This window comes from Notothenia rossii (genome assembly GCF_949606895.1).
Source record: "Notothenia rossii genome assembly, chromosome: 1".
Taxonomy (NCBI): Eukaryota; Metazoa; Chordata; class Actinopteri; order Perciformes; family Nototheniidae; genus Notothenia; species Notothenia rossii.
Window position 1 is genome coordinate 37,028,546 of NC_136912.1, and position 25,617 is coordinate 37,054,162.

Here is a 25,617-nt window from a genome sequence, read left to right on the forward strand (position 1 = left end):
ACCCAAAGGTTTACTACTTAATAACTATAATCAAACTCAATGTTTTGGCTTGAGGTTTGCAGCCTAGCTTGTGACAGAGCGGCCAGTTGTTTTACAAACCTTTGTAGTATTTTGCAACCACAAGCTCTACATGTCTTACCCCTCCTCTTCCTGACAGGCTCGTGTCCTGGCTCTGGTTCTTCCAGCAGGGTGACCATCTCCTCGTCCTCGTCCTCGCAACACTCCTCCGTGGATATCTCCACCTCTGTCTCTGTAATCATGTCTGGACGCATGGCAGCGTGAAGGAAGTCTGGCGTGACGATGCAAGGCCGGACGTAAGAGTCTGGTACGAGGATATAATGGGGAGAATCTATGAATTATGCATTGAGGCAACATTATGATGCTTTAATAACCAGTTTGATTAATGATCATATAAGAGGTCAAGAAGCATTATTATTATTATTTCACTGGCAAAAAATGTCAATAGGCGCTTTCACACCAAATACTTTGCCGTACTTAGTTCCCAGAACTAAAGAGCAGATCGCGTTCACACCGGAATAAGTCCCTGAGGGAGGATTAGGCAAATGAGCCGCTGACGTCACTTCTTCTTCTGCTTTGGGTTTACTGGTAGGCCGCAAACAACTTCACGGCGTATACTGCCACCCGAAGTCCCCGGCCGGAAGTCCCCGGAGTTGGGGACTGGCTTCAGTAGAAGCTGCTGGGTGAAGCCACGGCGGTGAGGTGACGTGTAACAACAATATTAACATTAACCTTTCTGTTGGTCGCTTGTTAGCAGACCCTTCCCGCGATGGCAGAGCGAACGGGTAAAGCCAGGGCCGGACTGAGACAATAAGTCAGGCAGGAAATTATACACCCAGCCAGGCCACTACCAGTTTTTTTTTGTGCCATTTTGCTGGATTTATTTGTCAATATTTACAGTGTTGCTGCCCATAGTGATAGCCCTATAGTTTAGATCTACTACCCACAAATAAACATATGGACCTGGGTTACTATTTAAAAATAAATAAATGGTAAATGTATTTAGTAGGCCTGTCGCGATAATCGATAAATTGACTTATCGTACGATAAATAAAAATGGACTCGATAACTTTTCTGAGCTCGATAAATTTCCGTTTACATAAAGATGTGACCAGCATTTTAGCCTGGAGCGCTGTGGCTGCCAGGCGCGCTGTGAGGGGCGGGGCTGACACACAGCCAGGTCATGACACTCCGCGTGCACGTGCAGCAGCGTAGCAGCCAAATTAATAATATAGCGACAAGCGGGAGACAACGTGTGACTTACTCGCGGGGAATTTAAAGTGAAATGGAATTGGTTACAAAACCTGACTACACATCTCGATTCTCTGGTGTGGCAGTATTTTGGATTCAAACCAAATCAACGAGGAGAACCTACGGACTTGAATGAGCCGGGCGGTGTGTCGCATTGGTTTAAAAAAGGTAGCGACAAAAGCAGGCAATACCACGCATTTTAAACCACCTAAAACACAACCACCCCATTCCGTTTTTCCAGCTGGGAGCAAACACGGTAGCTGGAGATGGAGAGCCCCCGCCTGACAATGCAAACATGTTGGTGTTCCTTGCTCGAAAACTTAGAAAAACAGATTTGGATATGGCCTGTTGAGGCATCTGGGTCTTTGACAGTGGACTGTACACTTGACTGTTGTTTTAAGGAGTTTTTTTTTGCTTGTGAGATAATGTGTGATCTCATATATATATATATATATATATATATATATATATATATATATATATATATATATATATATATATATATATATATATATATATATATATATATATATATATATGAGAGAGAGAGCTCTGTTTTCCAGCCTGACTCTATTTAATTTATTGTTTTGGTTGTGTGTGATTTAATTAATTTATTATAATTTAATTAATTGGTTTTATTTATTATATATAATTTATATATTTTAATTTCAATAAAAATTTTAATTTCATTTGCAATTTTGAATGTTCAATAAAAAGTTATGTTTGAAAGGATGTACTTGAAATATTATTATATATTATCATTATGTCTAAAATGGTCTTAAAACGGTGCCGACAATATTATCGTTTATCGCAATAATTTCCAGAAAAATTTATCGTCCAACACAATTAATTATCGTGACAGGCCTAGTATTTAGGAACCTATCCATGTGATTTTAAGTGGGGGTGGACTTCAAATCCTCTTGTGGGGTCTGGGGGCATGCTCCCCCGGTAAGATTTTGGAGTTAAATGCATCAATCTGGTGCATTTTGAGGGAAAAACAAAGAGACTAGATCTATGAGAACACCTATATGAAACATACTGTACTATATATATATATATATATATATATATATATATATATATATATATATATATATATATATATATATATATATATATACACACACACACACACACAACTATATAATATATATATATATATATATATATAATACTATATATATATATATATATATATATATATATATATATATATATATATATATATAATATACTGTATACATTTCAATAATCATAAAATCATGGCCATAACCAATAACCTCCCATTTCCAAGATGAAAAAACACTGAAACTTGTTTATTTATTTATTTTTGGTTCATTTATAGTTGTGAGTGTGTCTGTGCTCCTGAATCAGCCTCTCCTGTCCCCCTTCTCCTTCGAAGCAGCAGCAAAGACTAGTTTTAGCTCTCAACAAGTTTTAAAAAATGGTATCTTATCTTTTTTCACCTAGTTAACTTGTTTATTTATTCATGCATATTTGACTAATCACTACCCCCTCCAATGGAAATATGTGTTTACATAAATGGTGACCAAACCGTTTGAGGCCCACTGAGAACTTAGACTAAGGGTGCGTTCACACCTGCCTTGTATAGTCCGGTTGAATCGAACCCTGGTGCGTTTAGCCGCTTGGTGCGGTTCATTTGGGTCGGTGTGAACACAGCCCGAGACCTCTTAAGTGAACTAAACAACCGGAATTTGGTCCGCTAAAATAGGTGGTCTCGGAGCGCTTGCTTGCGAACTCTGGAGCGGTTCATTGCTGGTGTGAACGCAGTCCGCACCAAAACATAGGAAGCGTAGTATTTACGTGTCACAAGAACGTGCATATCTTCAAAATCTTTAGCGAAAGAGTCTTTCAAGACATCCGCGGTTGTTTAGTTAAAGAGTAAAGCAGAATGAAGTGTTGAACAGTGTTGTGTAAAGTAAAAATTCTCCGTCAGCTACATAAAAGTAAGAACACCTGTCGTCGGTGAAACGCCCTCCTTACTGCAGAACGTCCCTCATATGTGTTATAATGTTTTTTAACGGACGTTGTCTGATTATATAATCATATGCGTGGGCCGCTAGTGTCTGTTGATCTCCAGATTAACAGCAGCATGAGAATAGCCTGCCGAAAGTGCCGATGCTCCATGGCGGAGGCTCCGGTAGAAATTGCCAGGATTTACGTTTTTACCCCCTTAATGTCTGACCAATGGTTGAACAGCATGTCCGTGCACATGACTTGTGTTTAAAGTTTATAGTCCGTTTGAGTTTTGCCCGTGTGAACGCAAACCGAACCTTCTGAAAAATGAAACAATGTAACAAACTGTGGTCTGGTGCGCACCAGAGAGCGGATTATTAGATGTGAATGCACCCTAAACACTCAAGAGAATCCTTTACCTCACCTGAGGTTATCCCGAGCTTGAATGACACACAGAGACCAATCAAGGGCTCTGAGTTATGATCTGTATGACAGTGGCCATGTCGGCAGGCCACATCGTTGCGTTCACAATACATACATTTTTTTACAACAAAAAAAAACTTTAAATAAATGGGTCGCAAAATATACTTGGGCAGCCGTTAATATACCTGGCCCGCCCAAGTAAAGTCTCTAGAGCAGGGGTCTCCAACCTTTCTTCATCTGAGAGCCACTTTGAAAAAATGAAAGTGGCCAAGAGCTACTTGCATCACATCGCTTACATTTATTCACATAGCACTCATCAGTTGAATTAAGCTTTACTTTTATACACGTGCGAAATTACAATACCTAAAGCTTATCACAAATCTTAACTTCACATCACGGTCCAAGAAAACGAAAATGTCTCACATATTATTATGGCCCACATAGTAAGTACATTACTGAGAATTCACATAAATGTCCTTAATCACCACCTTACAAGCATCTTATGGCACATGTGTAAAATAAGTGCATTCACTCTTTTTCACAGTTAGTGAGATGAATGGCATGGAGTCCACCATAGAGATGTATGCTGGAGTGTACCCACTTAGGTTCACTCTAATAGTCATTTAAATGTTCATCAGTCAGTCTTGTTCTGTATTTAGATTTCGTCACATTCATGTCAGAAAAAGCTGCTTCACAAAGGTCTGTAGAGCCAAATAAAGCAGACATTTTCAGTGCTGCTTGGTGAATGAATAGTGTTCTGGGTCTACAAGGCTCCAGAAACGTTGTGAGTTTTGCCGAGACTTGAGCTGAACATGATTTTGGATATTTATAATCTCCATCTCCACAGGATTGACACTGAACAGTTCAGCCATCTTCTTCTTGACATTAAATTATAAACCATAATAAATCAATTGTATAGGTCTAGCCTCCCTATATCTGTGTGTGAAATTGTTCCATCAAAAACAAAAAACTAATGCTTCTGCAGCTTCTAGCAACGGTCTTCTGTTAAAAAAAGGACACTGAAGGTCCTGAATCACACACATGACTTGAGTCTGAACACAGCAGGCAACAGGAGTATTTCCAACAGCATATAAAAACAAAAATACTGCAGGTGGGTGCACACTTATTCTCTGTCTTACTGTTAAATCCCATGAATGTATAAGACTAAGCTTTATCATATCTCAATCAGTGATTAAGTGAATACAGGGCTCAACGCTAACTTTTAAAAGTGGTTGCCAAGCTGGCAACCAGGCATCAGCTTTTGGTTGCCAAAACTGAAAATACGGTTGCCATTTTAGTCACCTTATATTTTAAATAATTAAGATACTATACAGTTATACATCAACTTAATAATGAACATGCGACACAAAAGAATGTTCAAATCTCTTAGAATAAGTAATTAACTTTTACCGAAAGTGATTCGACAAAGGAGCAGAATGTACATATATATTTCGCCTCCCAAGACTTTACACATTTCCTCTTTGCTTTTCGTTCGGGTTCATCTTGCGCTTTTTCAGCTGAATCACTTTGAACATTTGTTTGAGAAGTTGAGGTGTTGGCTGAACTTTTTACCCCACAGTCAAAGAACTTAATTTGCTTCGCCATTTTTTGTAAAACAAACACACGGCGCACGCGAGTAAACGTGCATCGCTTCCTGGCTCCGTAATCACACCAATCCACGTGCTTAAGTATCAGGTTCCGACTGGTCACAACAATAATTAAATATCACTTAATAAAACAAATACTTAATATTTATCTATTTTGGGATGCATATTTAGCTGTTCGCTCTCCCTATTTCTTTATGTTAAAAACTGATTGCCACTAATGGCAACCAAAGGCCAAGAAGTGGTTGACATTTTTTCTGAATGGTTGCCAATGGCAACCTGGCAACCGTTACTGTCGAGCCCTGGAATAATAAAGTTTCTATCAGGTCACCATCAGCCTGTCCCTCATTATTTTCCGGGGGGGGGCAGGGTTTGGAGGAACGGAGAGGAGACAGTGATATGACCGCTCAGGAGAGGATTTCTCGATTCTCTAACCGCCTGCTGCTTCCCCTCCTCTCTCCTCGGTTCCCCTCCTCGACTCCTCCGCTCGCATCTCCTGTGGGCGGGACTAAGACACGAGGATAAGAGTCGAGGATAGGAGTCAAGGAGGGGAAATTAGAGAATTGAGAAGCCTTTTATGTGTGGGGAAACCCTGCATAAGTTAGTCTCTCTCCGTTGGTGCGCTGGGCTAATGCTAATAATGCTAATGCCAGAAAATACAATGGCGGCTTCACAAAACTTTTCTGAGTTTTACGGGGGGGGTTTGCAATTCGCCCAGCCAATCAGAAATTGGAACCTTTATCTCCCCAAGAAAGACTGAAAAAGGTTTGCAAAACAAAGTTCTAGTTCAGGGGTAACCAACAGGTCGATCGCGATCGACTGGTCGATCTTCAAAGCCTTCACTGTCGATCCCTAGCATTTAAAAAAATATATATATATTTTTTCCCCAAAAAAATATTTCCCCCCAAAAAAATATTTTCGAAAAAAAAGAAAATGTTCATGCTCTCGTTGGTTGGTTGTTTAAACAATCTTTTTAGACCTAGCTTTGGTTTGTTGATTTGAATCAGGCACAGGTAATTTTACAAACTCCAATTGGTTATTAGATATGTTGACGTACCTATGAATTGCTGCATGCAATTGTGGGTGGGGTTAACAATCGTATCTTAACGGTCATCTTGAGGAGTAACTTAAACTGTACCAAGCTCTGCTAATATTTAACCAACATCGATATGGCTGAGCGTCCGGCGAAAAAGAAATCAAAAACGTATTATTTCCACCCGGAATGGGAGCATGAATTTCTTTTCACATCAGCGAAAGAGAAGACTATATGCCTCATATGCCAACAGGCGGTAGCCTTGGCGAAACGGGGCAACCTGGAGCGCCATCATGCGAGCACCCATGGTAAATTCAAAGACTCATATCCACTCAACAGCGCATTAAGAACCAAAATAATTGATGAACTGAAAAGAGGACTAAAAGCACAGCAGTCGCTTTTCATCGCGCCTACAGCAAAGAGCAGCTACAGAAACGTCCCTCCGGATTAGCCATATTTTGTCTCAGCACAAAAAAAACAATGAGCGCCACAGCTGACGTCTTATTTGCGGATTTCAAAAACAAAGAGGACATAAAAGCAAGGATAAAAAGTTTACCACTTGGTGCACCTACTGTAGCCAGAAGAGTCGAGTCATTGTCCGAAGATGTATCCCAGAAAGTATTACAAGACTTGTCTCTCTCGGAATACTTTTCAGTTCAATTTGACGAGTCTACCGATGCCACAGACACAGCCCAGCTAGGTGTGTTTGTCCGAATAGTTTTCACGGATTTTACTGTCAAGGAGGCCTTTCTTGCCCTTATCCCATTGAAAGAAAGAACCAGGGGTGATGATGTGTCAAGGACTATGTTCATGAGTACAAGATTCCCATTCATAAAATAGTGTCCTTCACAACCGATGGGGCACCAGCGATGCTCGGTGTTCGTTCAGGATTTGTTGCGCTGTGCAGAAAAGACCCAGACTTTCCACCACTTGTAAACTATCACTGTGTGATTCATCAACAGGCATTGGGAGCCTAAGCAATTGACATGTCACATGTAATGAATGTTGTTGTCAAGATTGGCAACTCTATTCGTGCAAAAGCACTCCAGCACCGGCTATTTAAGTCTTTATTGGACGAGCTCGAATCTGTGTATGGAGATTTGATCCTTCACGCAGATGTAAGGTGGCTCAGTCGGGGCAAGGTCCTCCAGCGTTTTCTGGATTTGCTGCCAGAGATCATCCGTGTTCTGAAGTCGAGGGACGAGGAGTATGAGCAGCTGTCCGATGATACTTGGTTATTGGACTTGGGGTTCCTTACCGATCTGACTGCAAAACTCAATGACCTTAACCGAGAATTGCAAGGGAAAGACCGAGAGCTTGGTCACATGATTAGCGCAGTGGAGGCATTCAAAGTGAAGCTCAGTTTGTGGACCACTCAGTTAAGACATGCGAGGCTGACACACTTCCCAAATCTTGAAAAGGTGTCACAAAACCTCACAGACAAAATGGCTTTCCATCCTGAACAATTCTGCGCCCATTTGAACAAACTGAAATCAGAATTTGGTGCTCGATTTGTGGAGCTACAGTACAAGACATGGGGCAAGTAGTTGGTTTTGTATCAAACCCTTTCCTCAGCGTTGACATTGAACAACCGTCAGCTAAAATACAGGAGGTGTTTACATTACCTATGGGTGTTGACATGGAGATCATGCATAAATCCAAGTATAGAACTCGTATGACTGACGCACATCTTACTGACTGCCTCCGGCTGGCAATCACCAACTATCAGCCAGATTTCAAAAGGCTTACAGATAATGTGCAGTCACAGCAGTCTCATTAAAGGCAGGCTGATAGAGCAAAGTTCTTGAGCATTGAAAATATATTGTGCATTGAACGGAGAAACTTAATATGGATTACATTGAACTGTAGGCTAATGTCTGTACATGTGAATATTACTAATTGAACTGAGAAACTAAATATAGTGCATTCAACGGATACTGTAAATATTAATAGTTTGTATTGAACAGATATGCCTAACTTAAGGCGAGACACGGCAGGCAAAAACATCGTTTTTCAAGCACTGGTCAATTTTGAGATTTTGTGCTATTTTGATTCTATAACATGTTTTCTTTCAGGCTTTTGGAAGGAAAACGTACAAAATACACATTTAAGTGTTTATTTGACTATAGTTTGTCTATTTGCGTCAGTAGATTTCTCCTAAATTCACCAAAAGTTAGCTTTCTAACGAAACATAAAGTACCGCGACCGCTGTGTGCACCATGTCAACAGAGATATCGTTGGAAAGCTGTGTCTCTCCTGCACAATCTCATCGGATCCAAATATGGTCATTTCCTTTGTATCAGCAACCAATCGGGAAAGCACAAAGGGGTCTTAAACCAAGAAACGAAATCTCATTGGCTGGTGTCAATTTCAGACAATGTGATTCGTTCAGATGCGTCACGTGGTGTGCTAAAACACTTCCTGGTTAGCTTTCCGCTAGAAATGTAAATCTCAAAATGGCAAAAGAACGGCGAAAAAAAAGTTTACAGAGAAGATGACAACAATTATCCCTTGCACGAAGCAAGATTATACAAAAAACAAATGACCCCGAACATGAAATACCTTCACGGAGTGCGTCGAGGCGCAAGCTGTCATCCAGAGAACAGGAGGGCTTAGCTAGCGCCTCACTGCAATCTTTAAAGGTCGTTTTCTCCAAATGAGTTTTTTCTCCTACTCTGAGTTCGAAATCTCAACTTCAGTAGCACTTAGACACACCAAACCTTCCAGTTATATTCCTATCAATATTATGAAGGCTTTTACAGAAGGGTTTGTTCATATATCATTCATAGCCTGAATTATACAACATTGTATATCTAAAAACATGGCAAAAATTGATATTTTAGGGCTGTTGATAGTATTTTCTCATTTATGGAGTGATAAAAAGAGATATCCAAAATCCCTTCTGTAAAAGCCTTAGATACTAATATGACTACAAAATGAAACAAGAATTTTGAACCTGGCTTTATCCAAAGTTCAGATTTCGATTCCTGAAATGTGTTAAAATATGCACATATTTGATGACATAATGGCTAATTTGCATATTTAAACATGCTATTTCAGAAAACTTGTAATACAAAAGACAATTGCCTTATTGTAAGTAATTAACTGGAGAAATGTCTAGCTGATACCTTTAAGTTAAAAAAAAGTACCCTATTCACCTGGGGTGTCTCGCCTTAAATATGAATATTGTACATTGCATAGATAAATGTGCATAACTGTGTCTTTCTTTGTGTGCATCTTTACACGTACATTGAGCCTGTTGTAACATAAATTGATTGCAAAAATAAATATGACGATGAATAGTCTTACTCCTAAGTGTTTTTTTTTGAAGATATCGGATTGGTAGATCTCGGTTTACATTTTGGAATAAAAAGTGATCTTGGGCTTGAAAAGGTTGGTTACCACTGTTCTAGTTCCAGGGGCCTTATTTATAAAAAAGGGATATACGCTCAAAAAATGGCGTACAGCAGTTTCTACGCAATGTTTGCGATTTATAAAATACTAACTTGACAGGAAAACGTGCGGTCCTCCACGCAAACTCTAATCCATGCGTACGCACTAAGCACAAAAACGGGAGAGAAGCTGATCGAAAGCTGGGACACAAACCACCAAATACAAAAACCTAATTCAGATCCAGTCGTCATGACTCCACTCCGGAGGGATTCCCCGATCATTTCTTACAGTTTATCATCAAGGGGGGGGGGGTCTCCTGTCCCCGCTACAAACAAACTGCCTGAGGAAGGCTATGTGTATTTTTTTTTTCATTAACCTTTTTCGGACCACTAATTTATTTATTTTGGTGACGATCCGACCTCCATGCTGCTACTCTGGTTCAAACTGTATCCACCAAACAATATGATTTATCTCGACCTCCCCAAAATAACCAAAATCACGGTGTGAGATGTTTGTTTTAGCTGTTCTGTCGTCATTTCCTGCGATCTTCTCCATGCAATCAGTCAAAATGAGCGAATGAATGGGCGTTTCTTTGACTATTTATAGGCAAACATGGGCGTTACGTGAAGCCCGCAAAAGTTGCACCGCATTTCGAGTCGGTGAAACCGGCGTAGGAATTGTCATACGCACTTTCCTCACCAGTACGCAATGTTTGGTGAATCGGAAAGTGGCGGAAAATGTATGGACCTATTTTTCGGATTTCTACTACGTAAGCAACCTTCCCACGTCAATCCTACGCACGGCGTTATACATGAGGCCCCGGATCTTTTTCGTGTGAACGCAAAATCCCAAGAACTATCGGAACTATTACTGGGAAAAGTACTCCGGTTTGAAAGCGCCTAAATACTGCAGGGACAATATAGTGTCCAACAAAAGCAGATATTGTGATAAACCTATGTGAGATCTCCTCAAAACTATTTTTGGGAAATTTGAAACATATTTGAGATAGAATAAATTACTTTCTGCAAGTACAAACTACAGAAAAGATAACAGACCCCAACAATTATTATTTGACAACACAATCATGTTGGATCAAAACAAAAAATGACAAGTAACTATAATTATTTCTACATTTTGGTTGTGAAGTGTTACGAGTTAGTGTGTGTTACCTGGGCTACGGTCTTCTCTGATGCTGGAAGGTGAGTCCATGCGGAGCAGAGCCTCTGCAGCCTCGATGGTCTTGTCAGAGCAGTACACATGGTTGCCATGGACAGAAGCCTCCACTGAAAAACAAACGTACAGAATCAATTAGCAAATAGTTAAAAAAAAAAAAAAAGTTTGAACCCAGTGGAGCCTGTCTAAGCTAAATATATAAGTTACTCTTTAATTATCCCCACGGTAAAAGCCTATGTCCTGCTCAAGGAAACTACAACAGCTTTCTTTCACATACCTAAACCATCGTTTACAGAATAATAGTTTACATAATAACTTCCTTAAAAAGGCAAATAAATTACTAACAAATGAATGAATTATCCCAGTATTTAAACAGTGCAGCATACAAAATGCAACTATATGGCACCTCCTAGTGAAATAAATAAATTCCCAAAATTGATGGCAATTTTAGTTGACAACAATTACTGATCTGATCCAAGCATTGTATGCTTTTAAAGGTCAAAGTTCACAGTGGGAAATGTGTTCATGAATTTGGCTCTTCATTTGTGAAACAAGTTAACAATTTTTACATGGCACGTTCAATATTTTTTGGAGGTGGCAAGATACCAGGATTGGTTCTGGATATTGAGTGACAGTAGTTATATCATCCTTATTAACTATCTAAAATATGGCATTTTAAAAGACACAATCTAGTTTAAAAATCATCCTAAAGCTAATGGTGAGTTGCCACGTAGGGCACCTGCTGTCGGTGTCAATCACTGGTGGGAAACACAAGATCCCGTTACACCCTGCCCTGTCCATGTTTGGCTATCTCAGTGAGGCAACCGACACAGCATAGGGGAGACATGGGCTATCTTTAGATTTCAATTCCTTTCAGAAACAAACAGGACATGTTGGTGGCCATAACAGCAGAGACTCTATAGCTTACTGAGCTCAGCTGCCCTTGAAAACAGGCAGCCATACTTTTATAAGACCACTAAAAGGTGTGATGTCAAAGAGCTGCAGCTTTGCTTAACCTAAACAACCACAAATAGAAACTTCGGCCATTAGTTAGTCGTCCCAAATGTTAGTATTTAGATTTATCATTAGTTATTCAATATTAATAAATTAATCACATAGATATGCGTATAATAAATGTGCATTGTGTGTAGGTAAAACATAGAAAAGGTACTCGAATATGTTCAAAAGGAATTTATAAGCCATTCAACTGTGTAGGGGCGCCAAGAATAGCAGCAAGTCCGACAAAAAGTAGTGCGGCCTCTGATGACTTCCGTGTTTACAGTCTTCATCCTTTCCCTCCAGTTCTCTTCGAAGAAGCTCACAAATCCTCTTGTCACTCAACAACCTCCTTACCTCCTATTGGCCAACTATTAGGTTGACACTCCGCCTCCGGTTGAATCTGATTGGACATGTGCTGACGTAATAGAGCAGCTTTCACGCTATTGGACCAAAGGGTAATCACTCAACAACACACCACGCCCTCTCCACACACAATGCTTCCGCCATCGAGATGGGACAAAAATACTTTAAAATATGTTAAAACAGAGGTGAAAACGACACAATGTTCACACTATGTGCTCATTATCAGGGACGGTTATAACGCTATTGAAATCGAACGAATAAATAGATTTGTAAATATGTATGATCGAAGACTGAAGACACCCGCACCAGAAACAACTACACAGAATAAAGCGAGTGAGGCAGGCCGTCCCACGCTTCAGTCAGCAGCTGCACACCACGATAACGGAAACCCACAATTATATAGAAATAAAAGAAAACAACTTCACAAGAAATGTGGAAAATGGACCCCCAACACATAAAATTCACAATAATAAATTAGTATGGCCAAAACGTTTTCATGACTGATGGACTTCTATTAATGGAAAATGTTTGAAGACCGTTACAGCCCACCATTCCCACAAACTTATGACAACCACAATTAAATACACCAACACTCGTCAGTCATAACACCAAAGTAGATATTTCACGGTGTGCACCACATTTATGCTAGTGAAAATAAACCCACATTTCCTTCCGACTCAGACAGCGTGGCAAAGACGTACGAAAGACAACATCTTTACACTTCCTGGTTGTGCAGAGCCGACCCGCAGACCGTTATTCAAGCTCACACAGCAGTGGGAAAAATCTGCTCCTACATGCAAAATACACTTCGTGCAGCCATTGTTCGGTTTGTGCAGACTGGAAAGCCCTGCGGAAGTTTTTCATATCTTTTAAATCGGGTTTAGTAAACCGTGTAGCAACGCCATGCAGGTTGCTAACCAAGGTGATCACTTCCTGATTGCCCTCCATTAATTTAGCACACTACTGAGCGGACTGAGGCGCAGCGGTCGAGCTTACAAACACACCCCACAAGTAAAAGTTAGCTCCCGGATTGATTTCATAAGTACATAAAAATACGTTACCGGCTCTGATGAGCAGATCTAGCTGGTTTGCGTGCCCCTCATGCTGTGAAGTCGCCATGTTTTCCCCTTGCTGCAGATTCACATTGACTCCTCACTGAATTGTATAGGAAGCTACAAGCTCAGATCACTCCGCCGCTAATGGGAAATCTCTTCGAATTCAACTAGACACACTACAGCGGCAGTACGGTATCCCTCCGCGGCCGAGACAGGAAATCCTTCCTTCGCCCTCCCTCATTGCGTAGTGACAACGTCAAATAAAGCTGTACTGTGATTTTAATAACTCACTCAACAAAAATAGAAATATCAGAGAACAAGGTTTCCAAGTTTGCAAAGAAATTGCCAGATAAAGGTAGTAAACTTCAACAAGGCGTTAATTATGTTGTAAAATATTATTGCCAACATAACTCAACAACTGCTCAGTGCAAACAGTTAGCTTTTAAACACAATATTATTGCTATAAGTTTGTGTAAAATGTTGTTTAAGGTAAGCAGACACAATTAAATGAATTACACAAAAAGAAAACAGAGAGCATTTTGAACACTAGTTTATTCTGCTATGGATCACTATTGTTCATCCATGGAACTGCCCCTCCCTACCTCAAGGAACTCCTCACCCCTCATGCTTCCTTGCAGACCTCCCACTCCAGCAAAGCCAACCTCCTCAAACCCCCCAGGACCAAGCTCCGTACTATGGGAGACCGGGCTTTCTGCTTGGCTGCTCCCAGTCTGTGGAACGCTCTCCCCGACCACATGAGAGCACCACAGACCGTGGAAGCTTTTAAAAAAGGCCTCAAAACCCATCTGTTCAATAGAGACTTTTCCTATACCATTTCTTTTATTTATTACTACCCCTTTATTTAGTTTTTATTGTTTGTTTTTACTGCTTTTTATTAAATTATACCGTGTTGTGTACAGTTTTATATTGTTCCATGCTCACTGCTTGTAGCACTTCGGGATTTTAACTCAAATATGAAGTGCGTTATTAATGAAACCCATTATTATTATTATTGTTGGTGGTAGATACCAAGTATTATAACATTCCTAATTTTTCATGTAATCACTTCATCCATCTGCTTTAAACAGCATTTTATATTTGGATCCAGATTTAACAATACAGTCAACTATATGTACTATGTATTATATACAGGGCCGCCCCTGGCCAACTTGGGAGTGAAAACATTTTTTTTGGAAACAAAGTAGGCTACTTTGCAAATATAATTACTGTTTATTATTATTATCAACAGTTACTTTTTTATGCAGTGAGGTAAATGGTAAATATGCATGTATGTCGTTCAGTATGCGTTTACAGGTGAATACGTCTGCATTTCCTGCCAAATACTAGCCTCAAAAAGATTAAAATATAAATAATGCAAATAAACTACTTCTACTAATAATCATAATCAATTCAATAATATAAATACTATATTATATTATTATAATATAGTTGTAATATAGTCAAGACAAAACATGCTTATTACATGCTCAAAAACTGATATTTCTTAAATCTGTATTCAAATGTAGTTCCCTCTGTCAGCAATGTATCAACAACTACACACACATTTCTATCAGTATTTCTCTGTGTTGTGGTTGACATGATGATGACTGTTAGGAGTTAAGGGGAGAGGCTGAGCATCACCATGAAATGTGCAAATTAACATACAAATGAATAAAAGGGGAAAAAATGCTCAATGTTTTTTAGGCTGTAAACTTTAACTGTTTAACTCTTCCTCCTGTACATTAGCAGATAAAAGGCATAAAATACTTGAATGAATGGTAAATAAAGAATGCTGGAAATAACTGCATCTCCATTAGCCTATATGCTATGCGGAGACTGCCTTCTTCATGTCGTGAATTGCAGCTGATGTTTTAATATGGCAATTGGCAATTTAACTTATACAACATTCGCAAGTTGTACATTTGACTCATACAATAACCCACCTTCGAGTGATGCTCTAGTTTCTTCATGTTTAGTTTTTTTCCCCTCTTGCTTGCAGTAGCGTGGCGTGGGGAAAAAATTAGGGGAAGCCAATAATACGTCCTTTCTTTTGGGGTAGGGGGGGTGTGGTGGTCATTGTAATAACGTAACCAGATGAGTGATTACAGCGCCCGGTATCATTTTACACACATTTGTATCATACAGATGCAGGACTTACACAAGCCTGTTATCTAACCGACAGGTCCGCACGCACTCTCCAGCCGAAACTCTAATAAGCATTCATTCACAAACTAAATCAGGAGACCTTTAACGTTTTACGTCCGGTTCGCTCCTTTGTTCCTCGCTGTACACAGCTCCAGTTTGGGCATTGGCCTGTCATCAGATTGTATTTGTTGTTGCTGCTGCTGCAGCGGAAGTTTAGTACAATTATTTTTGATTAAATACTCAAAATCTCCACCCTCCATAATTGCACTTGCTTCAGTTGCTTGCTACTTTCTAACGGCAGTGAGAGTGGTGCAGTGACGCTATCTATCTTCTATCGATTAGATTTATGATTCGAAAATTATAAAAGTAGGGTAGACATGTGGATATTATCCGACTGAACAAAACGTGCATTTACCTAACAGGTTCGTTTTCCACTGACCTTTTTTCGAGCTATTTTCCAAAATCCTATGGAGAAATCCCATTGCTATTTTATCGAGGGAAACCGGGCGCAGCTTACTTCCGCTTTTTGGGACGCGTCACTGCACCACTAAATTGATGCGATTTGATTGGATTGTGAGGCAAGGGAAGCCAGCCGCCTCTGGCTTCCCTTGGCATGGCCCTGACCAATCACAGGTTGGCAGGGGCATGACGTGAGCCTCATCTGATTGGTCAATCCGTCCATTTTTTTTCACCAAGGGAAGCAAATTTCGGCTGGCCTCCTCTCGCAACAGAGTGCAATCTACTGTTTCGCCGTAACATCTAGAGGGGCGCTGTTTCACTCTTTGTAAAATACTCAATGAGAATGGGGGAGAGACGGGCCGGCAGCAACACACAACAAAGAATTTCCGAAACTAAACGAAGTGCTTTCATTTATTTATTAAAATTATAACTACAATCCGAAAAAACAGGGGAAGCCTGGCTTCCCTTGGCCTCCAGGAGAAAACGCCACTGCTTGCTTGCGCCGGACTGAAACTGTCTTTTCACCGTCATCTCTTCACCTGCACTAGTGGCTGTATCAAAGTCGTGATTGGTCAGATGTCGATTCATTGCAACGGTGTCGGGTTACAGACGTGCTCCCCTTGTCACCTCTCTCTCACTCTCGCGGGGGGTGCGCGGAGAACTGAGCGGAGAACTGCGCACAGGAGCTGAGGCCCTCTGGGCGGGGCCCCCTGCGCAAGGCGGGGCCCCCTGCGCAAGGCGGGGCCCCCTGCGCAAGGCGGGGCCCCATGCAGCCTGCGTGATTGGCCTGTAGGGAGGGGCGGCCCTGATTATATATGTACAGTATCAACTGTGTGATCAGAAACATTTACTGATAACGATGACAATGTCTTCATCCTGTTGAAAATTCAGTTTAATAATTGAAATGTGGGACAGTGAATGAATGCAGCTTCTATTACTTTAGAATACAGTGCACCAGAATGGACACTGGTCACCATTAATAAGAGATTACCGGACACCAAAATAGTTTATGCAATAGTTCATTTTCCAAAAACACCCACAAGGTGGCAGTGTGTGAAACATAGAGGCCTCACAGCACACACATGTGATGTTTCCATAGACTGTATATATAAAGGATGTTTCACAACAAATTAAAGAGACACTTGAATTTATAATAATCTCATTTATCCAGTCATTTGCTTACTTATTGCAAAACATAAACTTTTTCTCTAAAACATTATTATTTAAAAAAATCATTCTCATAGAGAGTCTCACGGGTATGCAGGCGCCCTACTCGTCCTGACTCCAGAGCAATGTTTTATTGGAAATGCATGTGATTCATTGATAAACAAATGCTAACTGTAGGGGTTCCTATAAAGCTAAATTGGTTTCTAAAATATGCAATCCATAAATGATAACCCAGAGTAAATGGGAACTGCGAGTCAAATATCTCAGCACAAAACAGGTAGCTTATTGACCAAGTTTTGGCAGTGGGGTGTGTTAAAGAGGCTGGATGATAGTCCTTAGCCGCTTTCACACCAAGTGCTTTTGCCGTACTTAGTGCCCCGGCACTTAGTGCCCCATGGAACTAAGTACAGATCGCGTTCACACCGGAATAAGTTCCCTGAGTGAAGATTACGCAAATGAGCCGCTGACGTCACTTCGTCTTCTTCTGCTTTGGGTTTACTGGCAGGCCGCAAACCACTTCACGGCGTATACTGCCACCCGAAGTCCCCGGCCGGAAGTCCCCGGAGTTGGGGACTGGCTTCTCGCGCATATTATATAACCCACCCACAGCGCCAAAAGGATATTAAACACAGGAGTATTTCTGTCTCACCTGCCACCACTTCTGTCTCCACCTCCTGCTCATCTCCCACTTCCTGCATCTGGTAGACCTCGTCGTCGTACACCAACACCTGGGCGGAGTAGCCCTGCTCCTCAGCCATGCTGGCGCCGGGCACCTCCTCCACAATGACTGCTGGGAAGTACTCAGCCTCCTCTCTGTCCTGCACCTCTTCATAGGCCTCCTCATCTTCACACTCGCCTTCTCCCTCTCCTTCCAACTCCAGGTCCCCCTCCCCCTCTCCCTCCTGCAAGGGAAAGGTATGAAAGACAGCGAGACATCAGAAAAACAAGACAATACGGCAGTTGCGAGAAAGGAAGAGAGAATTCTGTTGTGACTGCAGTTGCAGTGTAACTCTTGCTTATGTCCGACCCAAGGTAAATGTAGCTTTGAGTTTATTAACATTTCTTTGACTTGCTATCAGTTTAAGGTAGTATCCAGTGTGTCTGTTCATTTAGTTTCTGTTTTCCGGAAAAAGTTTGCACTTGATTCTATGGTCCTTTTTGTTGTTTTGTTTTGGGATTGCTTGTGGGGCAATTGCGACGTAGCACCTTCTGAGTTTCTGTGGTTCAATAAGAATATAGTTGAAGGATATTCATGCCATCTCCTTTTCTCTCGAGTGACATATTATTGCTAAATAAGTGTTAACACCAGGCAATAAGGTTTACCTTTACCTAAGCTTGAGTCCGAGTTTAAGTCACCCAAGAAGAATCCAGGTCGAGTCCGAGTCGAGTCGTCATTTCCTGTGTTCGAGTCCGAGTCAGAGTCACAAGTCTGAGTCATTATGTATTCATCTGAGTCGATAGATTTGTTTAAATGATTTGGTTCTTATCAATCAATATTTGTTATTGTCTCCATTGCTTTTATTCTGTCAATTGTATACTCATTTGTAAATTGAACTGCTGTCCCCAGAAAAGAACAGAAAAAGAGTGCAAGAGAAGGAGAGGGGTTTAAAGACAGAGTGCTGGATGGCAGAGAATCAGCAGAAGACAGACAGACAGGAAGTAGAACTAACAGGAACACCTTATGTGATTTACAGTGTTCAAAGACTGGTCATGGAAAAGAAAGTGTGAACAGACTAGGACAGCTCCAGGAAAACTCGATCAGTGCTGCAGTCTTTTTAAGTTACGTTGTTGTCGCTCCGGTTCAACCGTTGGTACGGCAGAAGCAATACAATACTTTTGGAATCAATTCAATGATTTTAAAATTGTGAATCCAGTTGTTGGTTTATTTAGTATGTAGCCGTGTACTTAGCGGGATTATGTGCAGCAAGACGGTCAATGATCGACTCGCTGCACAATATTTATAATGTAAGTTTTAGTTTAGAATATAACTCTGGTCTGACCCACCTGTTGAGGGTCTTCCTCTTCAGCTGTGACATACTCCACCACCGTCCCACCATTATCGACCAGCACCACTGAGGTCATGACTCATGCTCCTCCGGTATCAGCGTTCCCAGTACCCCGTCTGTCTGCTGGACTGCACCGCTCTGGAGAGCAGAGGGCCCTGGAGACAGAACACACACTTGGTAAACAACATTTTGCAAAATAAACACCATAAAGTTTGTGATTCAGATTGGGCAAGTGTGGGTTTGATGATGATTTGATAGTGATAGTCTTCCTATTACTATTACTTCCTATTATTATTATTATTACACCTGTCTAGTGTTCTTGATAATAATCATAAAAAACGCCCACCACCTCAAGCTGCTGAGAAATACTTTGACCCTTTAAAATAATGCTCCTCTGCTTTCTCACCAATAAGCTGTCAAAGGTGCTGTTAGATTGATTTGTTAACTTTGGAGATAGCATCTTTCCTCTGTTTCCCGTCTTTATGCCAGGCTGAATGCTGTACATAAGTGAGAGTGGTATTATCTCCTTATCTAACTTTTGGCAAGAAAGCTAACAAGAATATTCCCAAAAACTGTCAAACTATTCCTTTAAAGTATTGTGAATCCGGTTGCTCTACTGAAAGAGTTGTAGGAACATTTACACAACTTCACTGCTCTCACTCAACAACCTGAATAATCCCTTACAACTTCCTCCATCTGTCCCAATTTCAGATCTTGTAAAAAGAGACGGCTTCTCCCGTATCTCTTCCATCTATTTCCTTCTAGCTTTGGTCCACAAAAAGTGCCTGTCTGCTGTTACAGGAAGAAATGCACTGACAGGAAGTCAGTCCCTTGAACTAGCACGCAGTGTCCAGTGGTAGATCTACAGTAGTCAGGGCAGACTGGAGTCATGGTAACTGTTGCTAGCAACCACAGAACCCTCAGTCCCTGTTCTGTGCTGCAGGGTGACAGGATACGAGGCAAAGCAGAGACAGATATACACAAACTGATTGATGCTGTTTAAAGGGGCCCTATTATGCTACATTTCAGGTTTATATTGGTATTTTGTGCCGCTTATGTGACATGTTTACATGCTTTTGTGTCTTAAAAAGTGCTTGTTTTTTTCATGCAGCCTGTGCTGCAGCACCTCTTTTCTGTCTGAAACTAGAGCCCAGTGTGCTCTGATTGGTTACACATATTTAGCCTTCAACAAATATTGTGCTTCCTGCAATTTGCCCTAGAAGAAAATGGCCTGTTCACGACTGGCAGGTCCACTGTCAAGTCAGTTAGGGAACTTCAAGTTGTTGTTGTTGTTGTTGTTGTTGTTGTTGTTGTTGTTGTTGTTGTTGTTGTTGTTCAGGTCAGAAGAGGTGACAAAGCAGACAGGGTTTGAAATTTTCACTGCAAGCTTCCTATTGACCAAACGCCATTACTGAGGAGAACCTATAAGTTGAAGTTTCCATTCCTCCAATTCTTTGCATCTTAGCCCTCCTAGCCAGATTTTCATCAAAATGTTTACCATATTCCCGAAATGCAGACTATTCTCGTTTCTATCCACTACAGTTATGCAATTATTAGGAGCTGGTTCATGGAGATAAGCAGCAGGTGGCGCCATCTCTTCAGATGGAAAACCATTATAATTGTAGCGACAAAATTCCCAATAAGTTATGTCGCTACAATTAGGTCAACAGAAAAATGTCAGAGCCAGCTCAACCTCTTTGTTTTCTCACACAAGCCCAATACACAACAGGTGGACTAAATACCTTAAACCACATCTGTGTGATAATTGCCGGAAGTGACCAATTACGCCTGTGTGCGGTGTAAACAAATAATTATAATAGTAGATGCAACGGCAACATTAGCATTTTGTTTTGTGTCCTACAATAACGAAGCAGAAGAAGAAGATGCAACAATATTAGGAAATCAGAAGACAGCCAGATGACCTGAAATGGTGAAAAACAATGTGAAAACTCAATGGATAAACACATTTGTATTCGCTTCATGTATTAATGTGAGTAAGGGGACATCAATTGTAATTCCATGTCACATTTTGCGCTTATCGATACACCAATTTTTCCACCTAAGCCAAGCGGATCTTTTTGTTGCAATTTCTCAAGAATTTTTTCACATTTCTGAATAATTCTACTTCGGTGTTTTTATGTATTTGGATGAAAATTAGCATGACACTACAACATCCACAACCTCCTGATCAACCACAGCACATCTCCACACTTAGAAGGATTAGCAATAACTTTCTCATCAAAACATACATTATTCATAAAGACACATTTTATAGTCAAAACTCAAAGTAGAATCCATCAATGACGATCTAGAGCAGTGGTTCTCAACTGGTGGGTCGCGACCCCGTTTCAAGTGGGTCGCGGATGTGTGAGTGAAGAAAGTTTTGAATTTTTTTGTTTGTTGTGAAAAACAAACAATGGCATAAAATATTATTAATATGTCGGGTAGTAATAGATGTATTTATTTTCTTCTCAGAGTGTACCAGAATGCGTAGTTTATATGTTAGTATTTCTAAAAATCTCCTGGGGGAGAATCCCCCAGAACCCCTTTCTGGTGTTTTCTGCATGTGTGCCTTTTTATGTTATACAGTTCAGCTTTGATTCCATCATCTCATTAAACCTTTTTAAAAGCATACTTTGGTTCTGGGAAGGGATATATGTATGGAAGCCCATTTCCGCCACTTGAAAAAAATAAAATCCCCATGAAAAGTCATAATTATGAGATAAAGTCGAAATTATGAGATAAAAAGTCGAAATAATGAGATAAAAAGTCGAAATAATGAGATAAAAAGTCATAATTATGAGATAAAAAGTCGAAATAATGAGATAAAAAGTCGAAATAATGAGATAAAAAGTCATAATTATGAGATAAGAAGTGCGCATGCGCTGCAGTGGCGCTGTCTTCAAAGGTCCCTTCATCACTGCTGCTCTCCACCATGCAAACGGCATCTAGTCCTAAATAAGGTAACTATTACAGGTGACTTTTGTAAATGTTAGATGTTACATATAGCCTATATTGCAGCTAAACTACAACAATGCAGTTCATAGCTTTGTCATGACCTGTTATGAACTATAATATATATGCCTATAGTTTTGTGGTAACGTTCACGCCACTAATGACAATAGTGTACAGTAGGCATACTGCTGCTGTGAGTTGTAAGCCTAAGACTCTAACCCGTGAACGTTACCACAAAACTATAGGCAATATTATTGTTCATAACAGGTAATGTCAAAGCTATGAACTGCATTGTTGTTTAGCTGCAATATAGGCTATATGTAACATCTAACATTTACAAAAGTCACCTGTAATAGTTACCTTATGTAGCTGACGCTCAAAGGTCCCTGATTATTGTTTTGTCCTTTTTGAAGAGTGTTTAATGTATGCTTGAACTTTGTTTTATTTTGTAAAAATGATAAGAGTTGTCTTTCCGGAAGTCATGTGACCTCTTGCCCCGGATGTTTATATTGTGTTTGTGTGCGGTAAAAGTGTCAACGATGTGATAACGTAATTCTACTGCTGGTCTACTAGGCAAACACCTTTTCACTGTGTTTCATGATTGTGCAAAGAAGAGAATAAACGTGATTGTGGACATCGGTTCGATGCGTACTGTAATGTTCTTTCAAGACCAGAGTAGTTACACCTTATTTAGGACTAGATGCCGTTTGCATGGTGGAGAGCAGCAAGGTGATGAAGGGACCTTTGAAGACAGCGCCACTGCAGCGCATGCGCACTTCTTATCTCATAATGATGACTTTTTATCTCATTATTTCGACTTTTTATCTCATTATTTCGACTTTTTATCTCATAATTATGACTTTTTATCTCATTATTTCGACTTTTTATCTCATAATTATGACTTTTTATCTCATTATTTCGACTTTTTATCTCATAATGATGACTTTTTATCTCATTATTTCGACTGTTTATCTCATAATTTCGACTTTTTATCTCATAATTATGACTTTTGATCTCATAGTTTCGACTTTTTTATCTCATAATTATGACTTTACATGGGGATTTTATTCTTTTCAAGTGGCGGAAATGGGCTTCCATATATATGCACTGTATTTCACTTTAATTAATATTGTCAGCTGAAATGCGTATATATTATAGCACGATTTTTTGTTGAATAGATTTGAGTGGTTCAAAATGGTGGGTCGCGATTTATTGCCAAAGTGGGTCCCGAGGCTAGAGGACTCTTTCATTTTGTATAAACCTACTGACCATCAACGTCCTGTAACACAGAGTGTATGAAGCCATGCTCTGTTACTCTAACGGCTGCATAATAGATGAGCCATGCTGTGCTGGTGTTCCCTCGCTTCCGAGACCAACAGGATATCTGCCCGGATGCAAATCCTCTCTCTTTATTTATTCAACAGCATGGAGCAGACACTCATGTGCAGAGCTGTGTGTCGCTTTGGAGAGCTATATGCATTTGGGTGTGCAGTATGTATGCAGGGGTGATGATTATATACATGTCAAACATCCACAGGTCTCCCAGAGGGGCATGTAATGGACATGTGGTGCTTCAGAGACCCAGGAAATCAGGACGGGGTGATCATGAATTTTAGCAGTTTCATTTTCTAATGTTAAATTAAATAAATTCTCTCAAAACTATTCTCCTCCATTTATTCTCAATGTGTGAGAATACTTTATATTTCACCTGTTGTGTTGTGCCTTTTACTCTCTGGCACAGAAACAGTGCTGCGCTACGTGTCGTTATATTGCTGTTTAACTGACAGAAGCTGTGATGTAAGCTCATGGAACAGTTGGAGATTGTGACACACTTGGCTTTTGTAATGTATCCGGAGCATTAAAGTAACTTAATTAGAAAGCCATAGAGATTAAGTGAAATACAGGCACAGCATGCACAGACCTGTTTGTGGTGTATGTGTACTCGGTCAGTAGAATGATTTGGCACTAAAACAACAACATGCATTGAATGACAATAAGATCTCATAGGTGCACTGCATACGTTATTTTTCTCTTTAATGCTATTCCAAGAGTTGTAAAGTAATGACATCTTTTTGTCGGCCGTAACTGAAGTGAGCATCCCTGGATTAAAGTCAACAGAATATTGGAAAATTGCAGTAAATAAGATCAGTTGCAAAAACATGTTTATGACACACATGTTCTTCAGCAGGATAATCTCCACATAATAACACCACTGTGATGATTTTTGAAGAACAAACAAACTCGGCAGAAGTAAATAGCTAACGCAATGATATGAACAAAGAACATGAAGTTTGCATGACTTCACGCCTACACCTCTAAACTAAAGGCGGACACATGTTCGTGTGCTGGCGTTAAGTTGTCTCATTTAGCCACTTGATGGCAGCCGCTGTTTCTAAGACATGTAAAAGCTACAGAAGTTCACCAGTGGAGTATTTATTGACATATTTTACGTCGTATAACAAAACGTGGAAATCTCAGCCCTTTTTGCGGGAATAAAACCAAACACTTATTAAAAAGAAACATTAACTTCGAGACAAGAGACCCCAATAATGCTAAAATGCTCACTCAAGGTTTAGGACTCATTATATTTTCTCCAAGTAAGTTATTAAAGAGGCCCTATTATGCTTTCAGGTTTTTACCTTTCCTATGTTGTGTTATATAGGTTTTTGTAAATGTACGGAGGCTGTGGCTAAGTGGATAGTGTGCTGGACTTGGAATCAGGGGATAGCAAGTTTGAGTCCTACTGCAGTCAGCATGTCGATGTGTCCCTGGGCAAGACACTTCACCCAAATTGCTCCTGTGGGGATTGTCCACAGTACTGAATGTATGTAAGTCGCTTTGGATAAAAGCGTCTACAAATAACATGTAATAATAATAATGTAATAGTAATAAATTATCTGTAAAGGCTAAAATCCCTGTGCTCTCTCCCACACTCTCCCCTATGCCTGAAACAACTCCATTGGACTCCTTTGTTTACTTCTGTAACATAGTGACATCACTACACAACACTTGCGCTTCTATTGGCTAGTGCTCCAACACATTGTACTTGATAGGCTAGGTGGCATATATCCAAGCGGTTGACCAATCACAACAGAGCTGGCCAGCTAGCCAGCTAGCCAATCAGAGCAGACTGGGCTGGGCTCTGGTTTCAGACAGAGGGTGAAAAGAGCACAGGCAGTATGAGAGAAATAAAAAGCTTTTTGAACATGAAAGCATGGAGACATTTCCCAGTAGAGGCACTAAATACAAATATAAGCATGATATGTCCTCTTTAAAAACCACCATCTATGAGGAAAATAGTTATGCACCACACAATGTGAAGCTAAAGGCGGGTGTCAAATGAAACATGCAGCAGGCTGCAGGCCGAGTTCACAAATCCGTTGATAACATTTGAGCACAGACACACCCACACGAACCAAACAGACCAGATCTGTTAGGAGTAGTCTCTCAGGTAAGATTTAAAAACAGGTATAACAGGACCTGCTGGAGCACTGCTAACACGTGGCTGCCTTTTCCCTTCTCAGCTTAAACATTGATGAGTGCCATTGCAGCAAACCATTGAATCCAGAAACTACAAGAAGATAAGGAAAGTAATG

At 40.3% G+C, this 25,617-nt stretch overlaps 1 protein-coding gene across 4 annotated transcripts in view; it reads right to left on the reverse strand.

Moving 5' to 3' along the window:
* Positions 1-25,617, reverse strand: part of LOC307016736 (ETS-related transcription factor Elf-2-like) — a 36,658-nt gene that overhangs the window by 5,932 nt on the left and 5,109 nt on the right. For 3 of the 4 annotated variants that reach the window (XM_079646015.1, XM_079646013.1, XM_079646014.1), the window contains exons 2-5: positions 19,065-19,221; positions 17,710-17,962; positions 10,869-10,982; positions 140-322 (exon numbers count right to left, since the gene is read on the reverse strand). In XM_079646015.1, the coding sequence (XP_079502141.1) occupies positions 140-322; positions 10,869-10,982; positions 17,710-17,962; positions 19,065-19,142 (628 nt within the window). In that variant the 5' untranslated portion in view covers positions 19,143-19,221. Of the gene's footprint in view, positions 1-139; positions 323-10,868; positions 10,983-13,295; positions 13,459-17,709; positions 17,963-19,064; positions 19,222-25,617 lie in introns of those variants that run through there. The other variant, XM_079646016.1, reaches the window with a different exon arrangement.